The following is a 24634-nucleotide window of genomic DNA, read 5'->3' on the forward strand; positions in this document are numbered from 1 at the left end:
CCTCCAGCCCACTAATGACATCCACTGGAGACTTCAGATATTGCATATGACCCAGTTTCTCTGTCTGGGGAGTTGTCCTGACCACTTCCCAACTACTGCTGCCAACTATTTTTATCTGACTTTATCTAAATATCCAAGGTAGTCGACTGTTTTTTATCATCGTCCTCTCAGATTCTCAAAAGGTTTTCTCTCCCTTCACAATCAATTAGCATTACCATACATAACATGCAATATTTTAACCCTCGTGGGGAAATAAAAGCAACAGCTGCACTGTAGTGCTCCTGAAAGAAAACAGCCATGAAAACCTATCCACTGAAACCATGCTTAGAATGTGGGCTGAAGAAGGATCTCCTTCCCTACTTATTAGAGGGAAATTAAATTATCTAGGTACATGGTTCATGTCAAGACTTAAATGAGTTGATGAAAAGATGAAGTCACCAGTTCCTGTTCTTTCAAGGCCAGAAGAGCACAATGCATTTCCTAGGCCCCCTCCATGTGACTAAAAATGTAGTAGAGCTTGGAAAAAACCTCCTGCATCTGAATTCCATTCAGCCCAATTTAAGACTTTAGGCTAAGTGAATGTAACTGTGTGCACATGGTCAACTCTCTTCAGTTATCTGAAACTGAAGCCAACTGAGTCATTTATTATGAAAGAACTATGCCAGAAATTGGAGGGCTTCTTTCAGGACTGTACCTAGGGTAGTGTGTGGGACCAGGACAATTTGGCTGGCGTGAGTGGGGTGGGAGTGGAGTGGTCCAAGTAGCTCTGATCTTTGTATGGAAAAGGTCAGGACCTCCTATAAAATCCACTGAGATTTTATGGTTACAGTGGGTTCTTCCTCCACCTGATTGCTCTCAAGCCTTTTGACCAGATGCATAGCACATTTTAGCGAAAAAACTACCCTTAGAAAAGTGACTGAAGATATTTACCTTTGAGCATCTGCCACATGGGAACAAACAACCCCAAACAGTTTGACTGCAGACCTGATGACCGAAATCACTGGTGGCAGGGGCTTTGGCACTGAGTCCCCTTCTATATCTTTTTCAAAAATCGAATAGGGATCATATTCAAGGCTTCCACCAGCTATGCCATTTCCTAACAGGAGCTGGGGGAAAAAAAAACAGCAAGAAGGAAAGGAGGAAGAGGACCCATATCAAACTTAGTCATCACAGTTTCAAAACAAATTTGATCAACTGAAGCTTTTCAAAATATTTTCCAGAGATCAAGGAACAACTATTACCTGTTCTTCAATAAATCTGTGGTCAGTATCTTGCAGTAAAGGACTCAGTATCAAGAGATCATCCTGGTGACAGAGAGGTGGAAGCAAGAATGTGGATGCCACCATTTGGGTGTCTGGGGCAGTTAAGTCAGCAGCCAGCTCTTTGAGAACAGCAGAGATACTTCCTGCCATAAGGAATGAGTTAAAGAGTCAAAAACAACTGAAAATTGGAAAACATCACTGCACTGGAAGAAAATTTAAGGGCTACTTGATTCGGGCCATAGAATCCCAATAGAAAAATGCCCAAATCATCCAGGTGAGACAATTATTTACTTTTTTTTTTTTAACAATGATCTCCACTAAGGATATTTCCACAACTTCCTTTGATAATCTGTTCCAAGGTCTAATCCCATATACCAGAGGGTTAATTTGTCACTTTGAGTGGGGGAGCGGACTTGGGGTGGGACCTCTCGAGGGAGGAGGGATAAAATAAGAGTCATAGTTAAGACAAAGCTGGGTTCCTATAGAATAAAACCCAGTTAAGAGACTGGAGGGTGTCCAGAGAGCAGTGCCCAAAATGGTAAAAGGGAAGGAAAATGGGTTGTCAGAAGAAAGCGTAAGAAACTCCTTCCACAAACACTGGCTTAGCACATCAAACTAATGACCATTTTGTTAGATACTGTGTTTTTTTAAAAAAATTCTTTTAGTTTTTGCTTCACATCTCAACAGCTCTCTGGCTTCTCACATTAGGTTGCTAGTTAGTCTTAAGATTCAGGGTACATTCCACTCGACCACTTTGATTTTTCAACAAGCATGCTGACCCAGATTATAAACAACTCAAGATCTGGGCCTTAAGTATGAAGAAAGACCTATGGAGATCCAAAAGGTTGCGGCAAGTGACTGAAGCCATGGAAAGACAGTTTAACAGGCCCCTCATTTATAAAGCAGAGGTAGTAATACTAGTGCAGCACCTAATGAGCTCATGAACAATTAGAAAAATTACTGTAAAGCACTTCACCATTACACCTATCTGTACTGAAAGTGCAAATGGCCACACTTCTATTATATGGCTTATTTGTTATGGTACAAGAAAAAAAGCAATTTTAAATCCCTTTCTCCTCTTTATTAGTAAACCCAATCACCCATTTATACACTTTCTGCTTCACTGGGCCTGGGCTTAATCCAAATGCTATGTACAGCTCCTTATGGGCAGGATACTTGTTTACTGATTCTGTTGTGTTATACTCTCCCAAGCATTTAGTACGGTGCTCTGCACACAGTAAGCACTCAAATACCTCCAAAATACTGACCGATTTCACCACCAGCATAGCTAAATTGGGAGGTGAGGGATGTTTTATGGTGGGAAATAGAGTTTTATTGTTAAGTGAGCTTGATTCTCCTTTATTTTGAATAAAGGAATAGAACAAATATAAACTAGAATAAATTGGTGGCTTAGACTTACTACTACACTTTCTGACCAATGAAGCTCACACTAAATTGAATTAACTCCTCTTCAAAATATGGGGAAATTGAGCTCAATAATACTCCCATTCATTAATGCATACTTTGTACAAAACAAATAGCTTACTTGCAATTTTTGAGGCTCCTTCCATTATTATAGGACAGTGAGAATGGAAGACCTTAAATCTACATTGAAAATTTACAAACCAAGCAATAGCAATGACATATTAATCAGTACGGGAGGAATTTCCCACAAGGTTATAGTCACGATCATTGTTGGAAAAGTCTGACATACATGCTTTTATATATAACTTCATTTTAAGCCATGGCTCTCATTAAACATAATGACTTCCCTTTGAGGCATCCAATCTAGGACATCTATTTATAAACAGGTATTTAATTATTTTCTACTTCAGCTAGAAGGAAGATGAATCTCCTAAATACAACTGCATTCACAGTTGAAGAAAATAAAATTAGCCAAAAAAGATACTTTTTTAAAAAAATGTAGCTTACATTACCCATTTGTATAAAAAACAACGTTAAATACTCAGTTTTTACAAGAATACTCAATCAATTATAAAAGAGCACTCCACAGGCTAGTTTAAACTCTACTTCAAGAGACAACTGGCAGATAAAAACTAAGAATTGATTATAATTAATATTACCCATTATATTTTGAAAAATCTGAAGCAGCATGGCCTAGTAGAAAGAGTGGGGCCTGGGAGCCAGAGGACCTGAGTTCTAACAACTAGTCTCATTAATTGCCTGCTGTGTGACCTTGGGCAAGTGACTTAACTTCTCTGTGCCTCAATTCCCTCATCTGTAAAATGAGAATTAAGACTGTGAGCTCTATGTGAGACAGAGACTGTGTCCAACCTGATTTGCTTGTATCCACCCTAGCGCTTAGTGTACAGTTCCTGGCAGCTAGTAAGTGCTTAACAAATACCACAATTATTATGATGAATCAAAGTGTATAGCATATTAATAGCATATTAATATTTCCAGTAATTCTATGTAAGATATTTTAAATAGCTCCCCCAAAATTACTAATGCTTATAGTCCATTTTTTTAAAATGAGAATTTTTTTATCGATATTGGACAAAAGGATAAAAGCACCGGGTACTGACCATAACCTGAGTTACACAACCAAATGCTCACTTGGGTAATGGCTCCTGGACTCATCCTTGTAGAGCTTTAGCAACTGCCTCCCTGGTTTGTAGACAGACTGACCAGAATGAGATCAAGCTCTGCCCCTCCCACATTTTTAGAGAGTCCAGCCCCCTTCCTACCAATTTCCCCATCAGAACTAGACCTCTGCTGAAGAGAAAAAAGGACGGCACCATCTTCAAGAGAGGGAAGACGACTGGGTGTGATCATCCATCGAGTTGACACCCTTTTAAAGTTCTTAGGTTATTGTTGATTACAGGACATGCCAGGTCACCTGGGAGATTCCAGCTGGTTTTAAGAAGTTGGGAAGGAACAAGGCTACTGAAACAGATGCTGCTAAATGGCATTTCCAAAACATGCCTCTCTTCTATTGGTTGTAGCCAAATAATAATGGCTGATGAAGGAAAATGGAATAGACCAAGTGCCTTTTGATTCTGGAAACACTGCTCAGGGCCACAGTGGTGGCCTAGATCAACCTTGGGAGGGAGAGTGGGAGTTCCTTTCTTTCATCATTTCGCTCTGAGGAAATTCAGCTGAGGTCCAAGATGGGCTCCAGGATAATACAACTTCTTGGGAGAAGGAAGAAATGGGGATATATTCTCTGTCCCCAACTCAGAAGCCAGTATGACCTCCACTGGGGTTGTTCAGAGAAGGCACTCCCCATAGCAGATTTGGCTTTGTGGGGTTGGGAAGAGGGAAGGAAGAATGGTGGGGAGGGGGAGGCGGGGAGAGAGAGAATGATGTTCAGGGTCCAGGAACTGGGGGAAATGCTTGGTCAGTGATGACAAAAACGGGTCAGAGATCTCTACTACTGGATGACCTTGGATGGGGAACTGGCCACTAACAGTCAGTGGCTCAGTCTCTCAAGCTTTACAAGGACGGATCCAGAGGAGGTCTGTGATGCAAACTTAAGCTTGAAGTAAACTTGCCCCTCATAACAGGCAGCACCTGGTACAGTCAGAGCAGATTTCTGCACTTCACTTCACTTTGAGAATTAGCTAAAACTTGGGCTAATAGTGCTCTTTCCCCCAGCCCCCCCGCCACCCCCCAGGGAGGATCAAAAGGGTTGGGAGAATTATGTTCATTTTTGACAAATGTATTTTAAGTCTCTAAACTGAAAGCTCGTGGTGGGCAGGGATCGAGTCTACCAGCTGTTGTAGTATACTCTCCCAAGTGCTTAGTACAGTGCGCTGCACACAGTAAGCACTCATTCATTCATTCAATCGTCTTTATTGAGCACTTACTGTATGCAGAGCACTGTACTAAGCACCTGGAAAGTATAATTCAGCAATAAAGAGATATTTCCTGGCCACACCAGGCTTACAGTCTAGAAGACTCAAATAATATCACTGATGAAGCATCTTCAAGAGGTGTTCTGATGATTGACATGCACAAACCCAGATTTTTATAAGGCACCTGAGTGCCTGAAAGTACTGTATACCTTCCACGAAATACTGAAAGCCATATCACCCCCATACATACCTTCATAGGTCTCAGGAGGTAGTAATGCCAATAGTTCATAAAGCCTCTGTCTATAAACCACTGATGGAGTTTTCAAAGGGCTCCCATATGTTTTTTGAATTGAAGAAAGCCTTAAATAAAAAGAAAAGTTCAAGTCCAGAGGATGCAACTTATGTAATACTACTCAGATCCTAAATGGATATCTGAAAACCTGAATTAGCTCTCTGTAGTGTTAATAATTTATATTCACTACCCCTCAGAATCAAAAACTGCACAGTAGTTTAACTTGGTATTCCAAATATATTCAAGAGCAACATTTTCACCAAAAATATCTGGAGAGAAGCAATAAATATTTCCCAAGGAAGGTGCAAAAGATGTTTAAATGATTTATAACTGTTTATAACTCCAATTTTTCTCATATTCTTTTGAATAAAATCTAAGCAGCAAAAAAAGAACAACAGTGCAAAACACACCACTAGGGTCATAAAGCAGAAGAAAGTACTAATTTATATGTAGAGTAGTTTCATACTTCACTTCCCAGTTCAATCTCGCCACATAGGATATATTTACATCTATTTTAACATTTTAATAGTCTTTTAATCATCAATTGTTAAGATAAATTGCTCTATCTGAGCAGTACATTAAAATCAGACCCAAACCACATAGCTGCCTCCTATACAAAAACAGAATAAACTCTCCAAGCAGAAAACAGTTGGATTTATCGCTGCCCTTGAAAGGTTAATAACATTCTTAGAGGGCAGCTGCGTACCACTGGGAACATTTTACACAATCCACAGCGGCTGTGGTGCTTACCGAGTTAGCAAATCAACAGCACATGGTAGAGGAGGAAGGAGTCTTTGAATGACTTCATCTGTAAGAAGATCTCCACAGTGAAAAATAAAGCTTTTGATAGCTGGAAAAAAATATATTACAACTCAGTATTGTTTAATCAACAGTGATAACTTGACTTAATTTTGGCTGTCATTTGAACCCAGAACAACAAGTAAGGTGCTTTAAGTCTCAATTTTGTAGAATTTTTTGACCTATGATTTTTAGCTAAAGAAAAGTAGATTCCAAACTTGAGTTTAAACTTATGCTACTTAAAAAGAACACTGGTCAGACAGAGACCTCTATGTCTCATGACTTCTCAAAATAATTTTTGTCACCCTTAGCAATAATTTTATTCTTTTCAATAATAATAATAATAATTGCCATATTCGTTAAGTACTTACTATGTGCCAGGCACTGTAATAAGGCCTGGAGTGGAAACAAGCAAACTGGGTTGGACATAGTCCCTGACCCACAGGGGGCTCCCAGTCTCCAACCCCACTTTACAGATGAGGTAACTTAGGCACAGAGAAGTTGAGTGACTTGCCCAAGGTCACAAAGCAGACAAGTGGAACAGCCAGGATTAGAACCCATGACCATTTGACTCCCATGCCCATGCTCTACTCACTAAGCCATGCTGCTTCTCTCACTGATCATCCCACTGTATGATGGGTGGATGAAAAGTGTTGCTCCTTTACCTCCATTTACCAAGATAACAGAAATAAAGAAACTGAAGGATGCTGTTGGATTATGTTTCCTGGCCCTAACCATCAGAGGTGGCTAAACTGGAATTTCAAATTGCCAACCATGTCCTCTCTACCATGTATTTACGGATTCAGATTCCAACTTGAACACAAGGTGGCTATTCTCTTGTAGAATGGTCAAGCAGAATTTTAAAGAAGGGATCAAAGAGTCTATGAGTTTGCTAAAATAGCCTCAAATATAAAGGAAGTTTTTTAAAAGGAAAAACACTGTGGCTAGATACATTTCTACGCTCACCAAAGACTTTTGTTTCAGGGAACTAGTGCAGCAAGTGAACTGATTCACTTGACAGGCTAAAAGTAGCAGCTCACATTGTCAAAGCTAAATCAAAACTTCCCAAAAGACAACAAATGTGCTCTGTCAATGCTCGGGATCACAGTGCCCAGTAAAGTTCCCTTTTAACTCATTTGGCATTAAAGAGTCCTGTAAATTTTCAGAAGAAAACCAACCTGGGAGTGATGCTAGCCATTCCTTGGGTAGAATAAACAAGTCTGCATCGTGAGCTGCCTCCCTAACCTGCATCTGTCAGTTGCTGTGGCTTCCTTTCAGGTAGCTCACTCCAAGCAGCCCTGCCAGATACATGGAACCTGCCTATGCACCAATCACTAAGAAAACCTTAGCTACCCTCAGTGAGTGTGCATCCGTGCGTTTGAGTTTGGTCACTCTAGTGGATCTGTTTGGTTTCCCCTTCTTCCAGGTACTTACTGTCCTTTCTCTCTGTCCCCTCTTCCCTATCCCATTTGCCTTGGTGGCCTGGACTCTGGGTCCTGATTTCATGTTCATTTAAAACTGCATTTTTTCACATTCCGGTCCAACATTTCACTGTAGTCACAGAATCTGGTGAAATTATTCCACTAAATTAGTTACATCTGGTATCAGACCACCAGTAGGCCAGCATTTTCTTTACCTTTCCAGATGCAAATAAGGACAGTGAGAGGATGACTGTAAAGAAGAAAGCTAAACTCTACATACCACACAGTGCACCTGCACGTCCTTCCAACGTCACCTGCCATGTAAATGAATCTCCTCTATTCTTTTCAGTTTCCAGGTCTTTAGGAGAGAGTGGGAAGATACACTTCCATAACAATAGTACTCGGGGAAGATGATGACTGACAACTGCAGGGCCTGTAATATTTGAGAATTATTACTTGCGCCGTTACACAAAAGGGATATAACTAAAACCCCTCCCTCAAAGTTGATACGTACTAATTAGAATAAATGAAACCTCTCTTCATGCAGTTCTTATGTACCCTAACCATAATTCTTTCCTTTTAGAAACATGAAAATCTATCAGCAGAAGCGCATCATGAGTTAGATTAGGTTAAGTAGGCAATTCACAGTCAGGGGACAACTAAGCCAACAATCTGCTAGCTACCGACACAAAGTCTGACCCAAACGTCACTGCAATGGGTGGATGAAATAGCCAGAAGTCGAGAATACCTGCTGGGACCATGCCAGCAAAGGGGAAGGTTTCAGCTGAAGAGTGCTTAAACATGGTGGACAATCCTGATAAGAGCAGTGAAGACCACGGAGCCTTAAAAGGCAATTGCCGTGGCAGTCATCTTTTGACCTATGGTGCTACGGCATAGCACTGGCAGAGTACGGCAGTTATGAAACTTTGAGATGAAATTCTTGTATGTGTTTTCCAATCTGATGTACGTCTACCCACCTAGGAGTGCCCTGCACTCAGTGTCTCAAGGGGGAACACAACTGGAAGGGATAAGAGAGATCTGTGTAGTACAAATCACTAGCACTATAATCAATTTTTTCATGCTGGTTCAAGACATCATGTGGGACAGGGACTATCCGACCTGATTATCTTTTATCTACTCCAGAGCCTCGTATGTGTGCAACATCATCGTTATGACCGGACCAAGACTCACCTGTCATTTACAATGGGAAATTTCACCATCACTATGTCAATGCTAGACATGGTAAATTTAAATAAGATCATTTTTGTTTTGAAGTACAAAAAAACCCCTCAAATTTAAGCTTTACTGGATGTTAAAGACTATAAGCCAAATTTTAAAATACTTAAAGAATGGGGATGTCCAAGGAGAATACAATCCATTTCGGCAAAGAAGAGAATGAGGTTAACAAAAATAATTGATCTTTGAGAAGCCATCTGAAAATCCTGATTTAAGGATCAGAGCTTCAGAAATTTAAGGTCAATATCAAGCAGTTATTTTCACATCCTACATAATCATCACTGGATGTTGCTTAAATTACTTAAAAAAAAATCTTGTCATGGTTCCCTTCTCTTAAGTGTATTAAAGGAAAGGGGAAAAGGAAAAAAAAATCAGTTTCTCTGAGTTCAAACTTCTTTATGGCTTCAACCCTCTGCCTCTTAGTAACCTTAACCACAATCAGGGCAGATGGGAGTCTATTCTTTCCTTGGGAGTTCCAAGAATAGGGACTCCACAGCTTACTTTGGTAAGCCATTCCAGTGTTTTACCCTATCTTTAAAGCCCACTGTTTCTTGTTCAGTACTGGAGGATATGGGGAACAATTTGGCTAAGCTCTAGATTGTGAGCTTATTACGGGCAGGGAATGTGTCTACCAACTCTGTTGTACTATATTCATTCATTCAACTGTATTTACTGAGCACTTACTGTGTGCAGAGCACTGTAATAAGTGCTTGGAAAGTACAATTCAGCAACAGAGAGAGACAATCCCTGCCCACACCGGCCTTACAGTTTAGAAGGGGATTCTTCCAAGTTCTCTGCAACCAGCAAGAGCTCAGTTAATAAGACTGATGGAAATAATGGGGTTTTCATAAGAAGGGTGCTGAATAGTATTATCAAGTGTCCACTTGGTCTTGTCCTTCTTTAACCTTTCCACCTCTCTGTATTTTGGGTTGCTCTCCTCACTACCCTCTCCAATATTCTTTTTTCATTCGTTCATTCAATCTTATTTACTTAGTGCTTACTGTGTGCAGAGCACCATATCTATCAAGTGCTTGGGAAAATACAAGACAACAGTAAACAGACACATTCCCTGCCCACAACATGACCAAAACAACAAATCCACTGAATTTTTCTTACAAGGTAAACTTGAACTTATATTCTGCGCCCTGGAAAAAGGAGATTGGGCAAAATATTTCTTTTCAATATAACAACAAAATATTTCATTTACTAGAGGTTTGATATTTTTTCCAAGAAAATTTGCACCCAGAAAACCCCAGGCATCATTTACCTAGTGTCATGAGGGCAGCTATCAACAGCCATCCAGCTTGCGTGCGCTGTATTGAAAGACGACTGTTCTGAGCAGCGGAACACAGCAAATCTTCTGCTAATGTCATTATAATCTATTCACATTTGGAACAACAACAAAAAAATTGGTTGGTAGGTGAATGCACAAAGAGTACCCATTTTTCTTGAACTTCCAAAATACCATCTGTCTGTACAAAAATTAGCATCCACTAAATTGCCTTGATTATGGGTAAATATAAAACAGTAAAAGGCATTTCCAGAGTTTCTAGCCAGAAAAAAATGGGGAAAGTGAAAACCAAATGGATGCTAGGGGATCAAAAACAATCTATGTGTGATATTTGGGGTGTTTTCAATTTGCTGCCTCCAGCGTAATGGAATAAGTCATAGAGTCAGTCACTCAGTGACTCAGAATCCTAAAACCCCCTCATAAAGGAAATTGTCACTGAGCTTTCTGATAAACCTCTATTGGGATAACATGATCTCATCTTTGATTGGTTCATTAATGTGTTTCTTTAGCTGTTAGTAATTATCAAGAAATAGGCAATTGTCATTTTTCTATTCTTTTAGATCACACCTGGAAACAGAAAAATTAAAGAGGGCAATCATTCTGCTTTTTCTTTTTTTTCTTCAGTTGGAAAACAAAAAATAGTCTCAAATAATCAACTTCCAAAGGTCATTTAGGATACTTACTAAGCAACTAAATTAACTCTAAATTTCTGAATCCAGTTCTTGAATAAAGATAACCACCAAATCATGTGGGATTTTAACAAATTTGCAAGTAATCTAGGTTTAGAGAATACAATGGTCATTTTAATGCAGAAAGGCTCTGTAATCTAATGGCATATGTCTACAAATTCATGCAAACCACCATTTGAATGAACAATCCCTCCTCTGAAAAGACTACTTTGAAAAGAAAGGGGGGTGTGGTGATTCAGTTTGGTTTGTGTCAGGGTCATAAAGATGTCTTCCCAGGAAGCCAATTTCAAACATAACATCAGGGGCAGAAATGCTCCCTTGCTTAGTTTAATGAGATCTGTGGATGTAATTCCAATTAGATGCTGAAAAGAAAAAATTTTCCTTGGCCAAATGTGATGATGGCAGGCTGCACTGTTGAAGAATGCCCTTTTTTTTACCCCTCGGTGCCATTGTTGGTTGGGAAAGAAGAAAGCAGAGGTGATCCGCCAAAGTTAAGTGAACAGCACGAAAGGCATGGATTACAATTGCTTTCATTTGCAGAGTAGATTCTTCCAGTTGTAATTTTCCAGACATTTTATCTCCATTAAAAAAATATGTTTTAAAGTAATGGTTTCATCATCTTCCCTGTCTCCATTCAGCAATTTAAAATCAAATCCTACAGCATTTCTTCAAAGTGCCCTGCTAATTGAAACTGAGTAATATAGTCAGGGAGTACCTGGTGGATGTCATTTATCTACTCAAAAAGGGTTGCAAATCTAAAATTCAATACCCTCATATTACTGAAAATTATTTTTTGGTTGAAAATAGAATTTTGAATGCAGAACCAAAGCCTTAGAGGGAACCCCTAAGGGAGACATTCCTCAATGATGAAGCAAATAACATTTATTCACATAATTGTCTCAATCAGTCATATTTACTGAGTGCTGACTGTGTGCAAGGCCCTGTACTAAGCCTCCATTGTATAATTCTTCCCCCCACACCCTGATTTTTGAGAAAGAAATAAAGCATTTTTGTAAGCAGTGTCACCAGTGGTCGTTGGGATAGGAAGCGGAGTAGGGTCAGAATGGAATGGATACAGCTCATGCTGCAGAAATTCCTCCTTGAGAACATGCACCCAAGTGCTGAGTTAGGAGAAGGGTCAGAATAGTCCATGGAAACAGACTTCCATAGGGGAGTTTCTTCACAGACATGAGAAGTCCATGGTAGGAGTTAATACTGCAATAGCTTTGGCAACTTTAACTGATCCTCAACAGACTGCCAATGATCTGAACTGGTATTTTTATCATTCATAACCATTTTACATAGAATTATAGGTCTTCCTCATCATTACCTTTCCTTTTCCATGTGGAATTCCTAAAGGACAATGTTTCACTGCTCCCAACAGAGCAGCCACAGCAAAGCTATAGCCAGTAATAGCTTCAGGTGAGGACTTGAGTGTAGTAAGTCGGTCAATGCAGCGACCCAAAAGTGGTGTTAGGTAAGATGGCAATGCTACTGCAATGCAGTGTAAACACCAAGCAGCTGCTAGTCGAACTGAATTGCTGGGATGAAGAATAATTGAAATCACCATGTCGAGAACCCCTGGAAGCAAGAAGCAGAAATTGAAGGGCCTTCTAGAGAATTCTGACTGAGGAATCAAAAAAAGAATGGATTGCAAAAATCATATGCCACTCTTTAGGCTGTATCTTTCTGTGGTAAGACTAAGAGTATTGTAATTCTAAGAAAAGCACAATTTAGGCTTTAACAAACAAATTATTTCAGAGATTTCAAGGTTTGATATGACTATGCTGTGGAGTGGGCTTGTGTGGCCCTACGGTTCCACTCTTTTCTACTCCAGCATGGCCACACTGGATAGGCAAAGTGGCCTGAAATGCAACACCTTTCTCCGCCTCCCTCTCCAATCTCCTAATGGTGGGATGAGGGCAGCTGCATAATAGCCAAGCTGGAACCTCCAATACACTAACTTTCATCCCAAGTACTTCAGGGTCAGGGAATGGGATTCTGATCTCCTCCCACCCCCACTGGGGTCCCTGGGGTAAAGTCTTGAGAATGTCTGCAGAGTCTCCCGGACATATCTGGGACTGGTACTCTAAAATCATTTTTATAAAAACCAGTTGGACTGTGTGAGGAGAGACTGAAAGGAGTGGTCATAGTTAAAAGGATGTGAAGCAGGTCACACTACTTACTCCTTGCAGCTTCATTATTTAGGACCCATGGTCCTCTTTTGAAAGAGGCATTTTCAGAGAGGAGAAAGGGGAACAGGAAGGGAATGTTTCAAATGATCTCTCTCCACCTTCAAAGCCCCCCTAAAATCACATTTCCTCCAAAAGGCCTGACCTGACTAAACCCTCATTTCCCCTCCCCTCTACATGACCTAGGCACTTGGATCTGTAGCATTTATTATTTACCACACCCTCACCCCACAGCACTGAAGTTAGTATCCTTCCACTCTGCCATTTCCTCTACCTGTAACTTATTTTAATGTCTGTCTCCCCCTCTAGACTGTAAGCGCCTTGTGCCAGAGATCAGGTCTATCAACTCTACTGTACTGAATTTTCTCAAGTGCTTAGTACAGTGCTCAACACATAGTAAACACTCAATATATACCGATGACTGATTGATCTTGTAGCCTCCTGGAGAAAGTCAAGCATCTCCAGACCTTCTTAAGGGCTATGTGACTCTTCTCACTCTCAGACCTATCTCCTGGGGACCACTGTGGAGTACAGGTGTGGAGGGGAAGCTGAGAGCAATGGGGACTATAGGATCATTTGGACCATCCCCCAGCACAGAAGCTGAAGAGGCTGCAGGTGGTTAAAAAAAATTATCAAAACAGATGACTAGGAAATTTGAAATAATCAAAGAGCACACCAAAAAATCTCAATAAAATCAGTGTCCCTGAATTTGCCCCATTTTCCCTGACCAGTTACTGTGTACAGAGTGCAGTATCACTGCCGATGATAAAGGAGCATACATTTGCATTCTACTTTTCAGAGCAACAGATCCTAGAAGCATTTAATTAGCTTTATAATAACTGGCTTCAAGATTGATATGTTTACAACCTGGGGGGAAAATCTAGATTCAATTGACATAACGTGCTAAACACATGGGAAAGGCAAACCATCTCAGATTCAGATTCCATAGAAAATTGGAATGCCAAAAGGCATTACCAAACAAATGGAGAGAAGTGCACAAAGTTTTCTTGGAGAAATTACTATTTTCCTCTATGCTAAGCAAAACATAGTAATTTGAAAACTCTCTCTGAAAACCTTAATTATAGCTGAATTTGTGTACATAAATGCCACAAATAAAGGACTTAACCATAGGATCTAAAATTCCAAAAATGAAGACTGATCAAATATTCATTAACCACATTTTGGTGTCCAACACTACATCTTAACAATAAATAATAATACAGACCCATTTAAAGCCACTTCAGCCTATTTTAAGCAGGCCCTCTTTTGCATGAGGGTGGATTCCTTTGTACAAAAGGAGGTATACAAGATAGGAGGTCCTATCCATATAACCAGGTCATTACCTGAAGTTGAATCCTGTAGCAAAGGTGCAGCTGTAGTGCCAAGACCATAAATGAGATTGCCAAGTTCTTGTAAAGCACACACTAGAACATGCTGACTGGTAGAAACATCTGTGGTGCTAGTCCGTGTTTCCAAGTTACTGTCACTCATTACGGCATCTGATAAAAGTGAAAGAAATAACTATGTGACTCCTGCTTTATTAAAATGTGAAGGATTTTAAAAATGCAAATACAGCATTTCATTGGTCATATATGAAGCTCTGGGTTCATCAGCTGAAGGGTATTTTATATGTGTGAAGAAAGAGAGATGAGTTTTCATTCCACAAATTAGCACGTGTGTCCAAGTTGTTCACAATCAGCAACCCCATCTTCACATTCTATTGATACAACAGGCACTGAAAAGCTGGACCTTAAGTAAGAAATGATCATTCCAGCTTTAGCAGCCTCAAAGCAGGATGTTGGAATCTGGAGGGAACCCAATCTGGCAAATACTAGAAGCAAAATGAATCTATTTCAGAGACTTATTTGCTTCTTAAATGAGTATATGAAGTCTGAAGTTTTAATCCCAGCTCTGCCACTTGTCGGCTGTGTGACTGTGGGCAAGTCACTTAACTTCTCTGGGCCTCAGTTCCCTCATCTGTAAAATGGGGATTAAGACTGTGAGCCCCACGTGGGACAACCTGATTCCCCTATGTCTACCCCAGCGCTTAGAACAGTGCTCGGCACATAGTAAGCGCTTAACAAATACCAACATTATTATTATTATTATTATTAATTATTTTTAATTTATTTTTTATTTAATCATCTTAAACCTTCAGAGGTGCTAATACTCTTTGCTAATGAGAAATAAGACATGCTTATTGGAATTAAAACATGTTTTATAAGTATGTCTTTAAAAAATTAACGACATATCACACACTTTTTTGAAAACATTAGGGTAATTTGACTGCACTAGACTGTTCTGCAGGAACTTTTCCTTTATGTCAGGCAATCACTTCAGCACTGAAAGGAAAAAAAAATCAATCTTATTAATCTCATACCCACAACTTTCTTCAGCTTCCAGATGGTCTGACAAATATCTTTGGCAGCTGCAATTTGAGCTTTTTCCCCAAGAAGGCCTCCTACAGAAGCTCGAAGGATAAATGAAACACAACGGCGACAACAGATAGCATCCGCCTGAGTTTGGAAGGCTTTAGGGTGAGACTGTGACACCAGGCTTAGAATATGGGAAAGTAAGGCAGCAAAATTCCTTTCTAGCCACAGTCCTCCTAGTGTGGATATAAATACCACATATGCCTGAAAGAAATAGAAGATATTGCTCTTTAAAAACCAGAATATTTCCAATTATGAAACAGTATTAAGAGTAATATAATCAATTTTGACAAGCTCCACCCCCCTACTGGGTGTACTGACTTGGAGAGGCTTTTTATGGGCTATCTGGAAAATACAATGTTTAAAACTGTCATCTTTTTGCATCTCAAAAAAAGTAAGCCTTTGTATAAATTTAGGATTGAAATCGTACCCTGAGACTTGAAGATACTTTAGAAGGGAAATCCTGCCTCTCTTTTATGGGATTCCTGAAAATGCATTTTTTCCCACATAGCACTCATTATTTATAAGCATACAATATAGAGCTTTAGCAGTACAAATGGATTTTAAAAGTCAACTACCCCTTTATTTGGACTATGTTTCAATTGCTTTTTGAGTTGAAACTAGGATTTTTTTTTCTTTGTCTTTGTGTCAATTTGAATATCATCTTGCTTTAGTCACCACTATTTTAGCTGCACATTTAGAATTGGGTTTCAAGTTTCTTAGTTCCTTTCCAAATAAAGTTACAACTGCAGTTTGGGGATCTTTTTCACCTAGCAATTCATTTAGGCTGTTTGCCTGTTTTATTTCATTTCAGGCTGTGAGAAGTGCCAGGAAACTCAGCCCAGGCAGTTGTTATGTAAAACATTGTCTTTGACCCTCTGAACAACAGCATCAAGCTATTTGATATTCTCGGCATGCAATCTCAAATCTAAACGTACGAATCCATCTTGAGAATCACTATGCTCTAAAGCCATAATCCTAAGGGAATATAGTTCTGTGGGTTTGAAAGGGGGAAATGTTTACAGTGATGAAGCATTATTCTTTGTTTTCATGAATTTTAATGTTCTGTCTGGCCTCAAATTTAAAGACAACAATTCTACAACAAAGAGAGATAACAGTGGAACTTACTTTACAAGTTTAATCACCAGAAAATAATTAATTCAGTTGCCTAATTTTTGAAATGCTGATTTTTTTGTAAATATTTACACTCAAATAAACAGTATTGTTATGAAACCTAGAAGTACAACATAGGAACATAAGGGACACATGAAATTTAAAAACCCAGGCTTGCTCTGTCACTAACGGAAAGGATTATGCCACGTCTCAATGACCTCAGCAGGCTTCCACTTTCTCCCGAGATGTTTTACTAAAGCATCTGTAAAGCTCTCAGCAGCATACTTTTATATTTGGAATACTAAAAAATAATTAAACCAACTTGAGAAGACCATAATTTCTGCCCTTTACTATGAAAATGATGCAGTAGACGAAAACACTGTGTTTGTTTAGTGTGGTCTAGTGGATGGAGTAGAGGGCCAGTAGTCAGAAGGACCTGGGTTCTAACGCCATCTCTGCCATTTGTCTTCTGCGTGACCTTGGAAAGGTCATTTAATTTCTCTGTGCCTCCATTACCTCATCGGTCAAATATAAAATGCGGATTAAGATGGAGAGCCCCATGTGGGAAATGGATTTTATCTAACCTGATTAGCTTGTATCTACCTCAGGGCTTAGTACAGTCCCTGGCACATAGTAAGTACTTAACAAATACTATTTAAGCAGCATATCATCTTGACTCACACTTTTAGACGACACAAAAGAACACTCAAAACCAGAGGACCCTAAGGAATATAAAGAAGACAGCATTTCTAAATAGGAGAGCATCTTCCCCGGATTCCAGCAGGAATGAAGTCTCCCCCATTGAAGACTTGCCCCATTTGGCTTTCTTCTGTTTCAAGTAAGAAATGTGGAACCAGGACCAACATTAAGGCCTTCACTTTAAGCCATAGAAAGTCACACTGTGATAGCCATAGGATCCAAACCTGAGTAACTCCAACTCGAACATCTCTGCTGACTGAACTGGTTCCTTTCAACATATCTCCACTGGCTCGAAGGAAACCGGAACTGCCACGGAGGAAGCCTGTTCCTAATAATTCCATGACTTCTTCAAGAGTGACTTTGCGAATATTTTGTCGGGAGGCTGTTTTAACAAATCACCAAAGAGTGGTTTTAGAATGTAGCCTATTTTCTCTCCAATAATGGAAACAAAAAAAAGTTTGAAGGAACAGTATGATGAATGACTTCCTGGACTTCCATTTGCAGAGCCAGATATAATCCTTCTAACCTCTTTAACTTCTCTCTCAAATAATTCATTTTATGGACCTATTATCCACATGACTCAAATCCTTCTAAGTGTTCTAACTTATTTAAAATGTTCCCTCCAACACAGCTAGTGGTGGTGGTTTTTTCAACTCCTAAACATGCATGGAAAACTTTCTTCAACCTATATTTTCTACATGGAAAACTTTCCAAAGAAACAAATTCCCTATACTTCACATCAACTGTATGAAGGTATGTTCCCTTTCATTTGTTTTGAACCCAATGTTGTTAAACTTCAATGGTTCTTCCAAGTTCTGGATTTTTAGAACTTGGTGAACAATTCTGTGTTTACCTACATACTTTTCTATTTTATAGCATTCAATTACTCCCATCTCTATCTTCCATCATTTCAAACTAGAGTCCTAATCTTTTCAGACTACCCTTACATGTCCTGAATGCTGAGATCCTACCCTAATGTTTGTTCTCTTTAAATAAATTAAATACCATTGATGAGGATCTGTGAATAATTTATGTTTACCTATCCCCATTAGATTTTAAGCCCTCTTGAGGGTGGGGCCAATGTCTTTTCCTTCATTTGTATTCCCTCAAATACTTAGTTCAGTGTTTTGCACAAAATATCAATTGATTGATTAACAATTAGAGATATAGAATGGTTGTGAGACCCGAGGTGACAGAAGGAGAATGGTGGAGGGAGATGGGGAGAGTGGTAGTAAGAAGAGAAAGGAAAAGGAAGAAGAAATAATACATTGGTCATTACACTTAAGTGAGGGCTGGATAACTGTACTTGTAGACTATAATGAATTAATTTTTTTTAGATTGGAAAAGCTATTTTCACCCCCACACACCTCATTCCTTTTTTCTTAATTTAATTTTGTTGTAGTTTCTTCTATTACTGAGGGCAGTGGTCTAACAAGAGCAGGCTTTAAAGGTTCCCACTAGATGATTTATGAGAGTAGACACAGGCAGAATCCCCACTAGTTTAATGTCCCCCAAAATGGACATAAAAACATAAAACCTTGTATACTGTGAATTACTCCTCTTTAGCTTCACTATCAAGGGAGGATGTCCTTAGGGACCCACCTGTGTGGTTTAGTTACACAATCATTTAGAGGCATGGGGCTGGTCTGGATGACCTCACCAGGTTCCTTATAGCACTAATTCAAAGAGAGTTTACTTGGCCTCGGAGTCTTCTCCCTAACATTGCTTCATATCTACTCCCAATTCAGTTTCTGATCTTCCAACATAAGATTTTAAAAAGAGTAGATTCTCACTTTCATTTTTTCATTTTTAAAATTACTTCTTAGGACCTGCCCCTTGTGAGTTTTTTTGGCTTTCTTTTTCTCTCTTTCTCACTTTCAGGAAAATTAGTTTATGTCTAATGCCAGGGTCTCAATCAGAGGCTTCTATTACTGGCCAAGAAATTAGGGCAAATCATGCAATAATTTCATCAGAAACTAAGAAAAAGATACACCCAAACTCTGTTAATAGAAACAGGATGATCACATGGAGAAATTGTCATTACATGAATTGTGGTGCACAAACATAATAAAGAGAAATAATCTTTCAGGTTGCAAAGGTACAATTTACTTGGAGAGCTGCCCAGTTAAATAATTATTTAGTACCTTGTTTCCCTTTTTTTAAAATCCTATTGTTCCCTCTGGGTATTAGCTTCTCAGTTTGGAATAGTTAAGATTAGACTAGACTAAAATCTAAAAGCCTCCGAGAAGAAAACCTTCACTTGTCGGAAGACTGCATCTCTGATTTAATGGGCCTCTGCAGCTTCTAACACATTAAGTTACCTGTCTTTCTCTAGGGGCAATTATTTTATCAAAAGAAAAACCACTTGCTCTTAAAGTAGGATTTTGATCATAGTCCTGAATGTAAGCCTGTTATAGAGTTGGGTGAGGTGTGCTATAAGTGCCTACTGCATATTTGTCATCTCAGGTATTCACCATACCAAATAACTACACACTGCCCAAATTCTGTTCTTTTGTCTTTCTACTGGGATGAAACCCTAGTCTACAGAACCTCAGAATTATACTATTAAGATCCCCAAACCTCCCCTGGGATCAGGCCAAATCTTAATAACCCTCATGATCAACCTGCATTTTTTTGTGTTCTGTTTTCAGTGGAATGTTGCTCACTGCCCTGTGCATAATTATCCTGCATTAACTTGGAGACTATTAAATCACCATCTCTTTTCCTGGATAATAATCCCAGATCTTTTAACTATTCAGTTCTTTTAATAAATAACTAAGGCACAACACTATCACAAAATGATTAAAGATGTTTTGTTGGCAACAAGAAAAAAATCTGATTTTTTACCCTGGGTTTTGCTCACTTCAGTAATAATTTTTAGACTTCTGAGGAGAAATGACTTAGCAGCTTGCAAGGTTCATGTGTTTTGAAATTATTATCTACAATTATGTAGGTTTAAGCTGATTATTTATATGCTCCCAAGTGCTTAGTACAGTGCTCTGCACACAGTAAATGCTCAAAAACCACAATTGATTACCATTTTTGTGTACTAAAACCATCATGTGTCCTAGAATTGAATTATTAATTTCTGCAAGCAGTTTACCCTAAAGATGAGCTCCCCCGCATTTTGAAATACGTAACTGTCATTCTTCATTCCTAATAAATCCAAGTTTTTTGAAAGGATATTATACTCCTTTGGGATTACTGGATTGGAAGGGACTCCAAAAACAGGTCATTTCCTTCACATTAATTCTCTATCAAAATGTTTACAATTGACTGTAATTTCCCTGTACCCACTGGTGCTATACAATGCTACCTCTTTGGGGTATATTGGAATATTCTGCCTTATAAGGGTATTGTAAAGTGAAATCAAGACAGTACAAGTATAGCATTTCACTATTTGAAAAAAATCTCAAAGTACTTTGCAAAATTCCAGGTCTCGAAGCAAATTCATGGCCTAATGGGAAAACAGAACAGTGGGCATTACTTTCTTCTGTATCTGGACACAGATTATCCAAGAGAATAAGGACAAACAGCAACATGGCACATTCATTTTACCGTGAGTAGAAAAATAACAAAACATAAAAGATTTCCAGTCAAAGAATTACAGCATTTTACCTGCTCCCTGTTTAGACATTAAAGGTCTTGCCAATACTGTGCCTAAGAGCTTTGAAACTGATATCCGTACATCATAACTGGAACCTTCAAAGGACTTAAAACATAGTGTTGCAACACTATCCAGGTCTGTACTCCACATAAAGACAGCTTCATTTTGAAGTTCAAGGAGACACTATCCAGGGGAGAGAAAAAAACAACAAATTCACAATAGAATGAATTATAAAATAAAAAGGTAGTGTTTGGTGTACATCAGCTTGTGAAATAAAGGATATGCAAAACAAAATCCTACGGCATCTAAATGACGGATTCAAGAGTTGCTTTGGGAGTACTAAATACAAGCCAGATGACTATATTTGGCAATGATGTTCCTACTGAGAAAACATACCGTAGAAAAATATTTCATTACCAACAGAATCGATTCTGAAACATCTGCAGCAGAGATTTGAACAAAGAAAACACTAGTAAACTAATCCGAAAATTATGACTATTTCCCACTGAGAAGCTATGGAGTATTAACATAGTAGTCACTGAATTTAACATATCTTGTGACAAATAATGAATGCTTTCAGAAAAATCATAGGTTTTGTTCTTAATTATTCACATTCAATTGAATTAATCTGTAGGAAAACTCATCTTTGTAAATCCACTTTACCTTTGCAGCAGCACAGCGAACTGCCATGGATCGATCAGTTAAGCATGAACGGGCAGCTTTATAAATATCCCTGTGACATGGGGTGGCAGCAGATCCCAGTCCTTTCAAAATATTCTGTAAACTCAGCATAATTTCATAGCGACCTTGGGACTATAAAAAACAAAACAAAAATTCCCCCTTTTCAACAGTGAACAGGAAAAGATGTATTAACTAGAAAAAAGGACGGTCTATCATTTTAATCATGTTTCTAACTCTTGAATACTGGGAATATGTTCAAACAGTACAAATTTAACTCCTGGCAGTCTATTTTCAATAACCATGGGTTAAATATTACTATTAAAAGTACTCACTGGGGCAGTGTTTCTGAAAAGGGTTTTAGTAAAATGCCACGATACCAGATCCTCCAGCTTTGGAGAGTCAAAAATCAGGGTTGAGAGCCTCTTGCAAGGTGCCAGAGGGCCAGGGGCCATGTAATTCCCATCTGTATATTTCTTCTCAGTGCTTAGTACAGTGCTGTGCAGGCTTAATAAATACTATTTCCTGTATTACCACTACACTCCCTACTCCTTCCAAAGTCACCATTGTTTTGAAGGCTTAGTAGTGACTGGCAATAAATGTGATAGAGGAAATTATGGGATAAAAGGTAATGGGAGACATTCAGGATCTTTCTTCCATTCCTGTTCAATATTTAGCATTCCTTGTGGGCTTCATGGAATTAAGTAATGTGTCTGTTATACTGTTATAATGTACTCTCCCGAGCGCTTAGTACTGAGCTTTGCACACAATAAGCATTTAATAAAAGTTATTGCCTGATGAAGAAAAATCATGGGGGAGGACTGTCCTTCACTGGACTTTACCTTTTCCTAATGGCAATATAATTTCCTAATTATGATGTTTCTGAGTGTCAATTAAAATAGTATGGCTACTAAACTATTAACGTGGAGGGGAAATATTTTGACTCCAAAATTCCATCTCCCAGCTGGGATACCATTTTGAGACTCTGACCAAACTGAAGTCCAACTGAAGTCAGAGGTTATTGAAATAAAGATAAGGAGGAACAGTGAGAGCGAAGACAAAGCTCTTGAATATTTCTCAGGTCTTTGTTCCTTTATATCTGTTCAGCTGATTAGCTCAAAACAGTCAAAAAGTTTTTGATGTGTAGCTTTGCTGTTCTTCTGTTGAACTGGTAGGCAACTTTGCAGTGCCTTACCTCCGCATTCTTCATAGCCTTGAGTATAGTCCCCACTGTGTCCGTAAAAGTGTTTCCCAATATTCTTCCCATTTTCTTGTACAATGAGCCCAAGCACACCACAGCGGCACTGAAACAATATCAGAACCCGGTTTTAGAGATGATTGAATTATAGATGGAAAAAACTTGGAATAGACACAACTGACTGCTACATTGGCTTTTAAAGAATGAAATGTCTCACCCTGAAAATTTAGGACAGGTCTAAAGAAATTTAAATTTTCTTGGCAAGCTAATAACTTACATTAAGCCACAAAACATAAAAACTAGTTTCAAATAATTATCCATTCGCGATACAATCTCAAAAAGTGAATTATTAATTTTCAGTTACACCCACCCCATTATAAAGTTATTCTTTTAAGCACTCTTAAATTTTAATGCTGATATTTCTTACAGCACTCTCACTTCCCTGGAAAATTTATCTTAAACACATTCCTTCCCCACTTTCCTAAATTTTGCTAATACAGAGCAATTTGACACTCTTTATTTCATTTGTCAGAGAGAGTTAGGCCAAAGTTAGCCAGTGGCATAAGTTACATTTACAGAAAAGCAAGGAAAAAACAAGTAGAAAGGAATAATTACAATGCTTTTTGAAATCTGACAACTTCTGGAGAAGAAAAAAGCTCTCATCTGTTTGTAGGCAGATCACTCATCTAGCAAGGCTAGTAGTTAAGCACTGGTCTGCTCAGGCATATGTCACTCTTTAAGTTTATTAATGCTTAAATCTTGCAGTTGACCAAACAGCTGTGATTCTACTGGGAAAAAGAAAGTACACTATTCAATTTTAGAGGGATGCTTCTGAGCAACAGAATGGCATCTATTTGAAGTGAAAATCTACTATGGGATTTGTTAGCCTAAAAGAGTTAATGTCCCTCCCAAATATAAACAAAACATTTCCTTCTTCCCTCAAGGATTGGATCCCACAATTTTAGATGTGGTGTGATGCTCATCTACAAATTCCGAAAAATTTAAATCCAGAAACATTTAAAAAAAAAGGGTGAGGGAGAGGCTATTACTCATTTTCACAACTTCCAAATAAGGTCATGGACACAGATGAGCAACACTTTTTTGTAAATATGAAAATCATTTGAACATGCACATTGACTAATATCAGTTTTGGAGATTCTACAAAACAGTCTAACATGACAGCATTATTCCATCTTGGGGCTGGGTTTAGTGGTCGACTTACAGTTTAGTGGGAAGATAGCTTGGTGAATCATCTTTGCTGCGAATGAGTTCATTGCATTTGTCAATTGTTTGGTAAACAGAAAATGTGTCTCCAACACTGTAAAGTATGGCTAGGTTTTTGGCAAGGAGCTTTCTGGTGGGTGGCCCTGGCGAACTGTTTAACAAAGATGTTAGTTGTTCAACGAGTGTCTTCTGATTCTCCCTTATGTCAGCCTAGAAATAAAGTTCATAAACATGCTTTTAAAAAAATCAACATAATTAAACTCTATTCTGTTCAGAAAAAGCAATTTCTTTTTTACTCCTTTACATTTGGATTATCTTCTCCACAGATCAGAAATTAGAAAAAAGTGACCTTCTTAAGGCTTAGTGAAGAAAATAATTCTATGGTCATTCCCACTGCTGTGAGTAATTTTTTGTTAGCATGCCAGGAAATATTTTCTTCTGAACTGCTATATTGCACAACTTTAACCAATTTTTATTCTATTTAGTACTTTTCCCTTAAAAGCCAAAGTAAGACAATTTTTAAGTGGAACTGCTATTTCAATGTTTTATGCTCAATAACGTAAAAACAGAGGGCTGAGAAAGTGAAAGACACTCTAAGACAGACTTGTGAGGAATACTGGGGCAGATTGGAGTAAAGGTAAGGGGAACAAAGTTGCACCACACTGCAAATTCTATTTAGTCTTT

The 24634-nt window shown here is 38.6% G+C and overlaps 1 protein-coding gene across 3 annotated transcripts in view; it reads right to left on the bottom strand.

Annotated features, from left to right (window-relative positions):
• HEATR5A (HEAT repeat containing 5A) overlaps nt 1–24634 on the bottom strand; it is a 75448-nt gene that overhangs the window by 37795 nt on the left and 13019 nt on the right. For all 3 annotated transcript variants that reach the window (XM_029078808.1, XM_029078806.1, XM_029078809.1), the window contains 14 exons: nt 23949–24160; nt 22724–22832; nt 21514–21663; nt 20862–21033; nt 17468–17625; nt 15380–15635; nt 14343–14498; nt 12138–12388; nt 10095–10206; nt 7872–8024; nt 6123–6222; nt 5331–5440; nt 1242–1405; nt 931–1106 (listed from right to left, as the gene is read on the bottom strand). In XM_029078808.1, the coding sequence (XP_028934641.1) occupies nt 931–1106; nt 1242–1405; nt 5331–5440; nt 6123–6222; nt 7872–8024; nt 10095–10206; nt 12138–12388; nt 14343–14498; nt 15380–15635; nt 17468–17625; nt 20862–21033; nt 21514–21663; nt 22724–22832; nt 23949–24160 (2279 nt within the window). The remainder of the gene's footprint in view (nt 1–930; nt 1107–1241; nt 1406–5330; nt 5441–6122; nt 6223–7871; nt 8025–10094; nt 10207–12137; nt 12389–14342; nt 14499–15379; nt 15636–17467; nt 17626–20861; nt 21034–21513; nt 21664–22723; nt 22833–23948; nt 24161–24634) is intronic.

This window comes from Ornithorhynchus anatinus, chromosome 14 (genome assembly GCF_004115215.2).
Source record: "Ornithorhynchus anatinus isolate Pmale09 chromosome 14, mOrnAna1.pri.v4, whole genome shotgun sequence".
In the NCBI taxonomy this organism is placed as follows: domain Eukaryota; kingdom Metazoa; phylum Chordata; class Mammalia; order Monotremata; family Ornithorhynchidae; genus Ornithorhynchus; species Ornithorhynchus anatinus.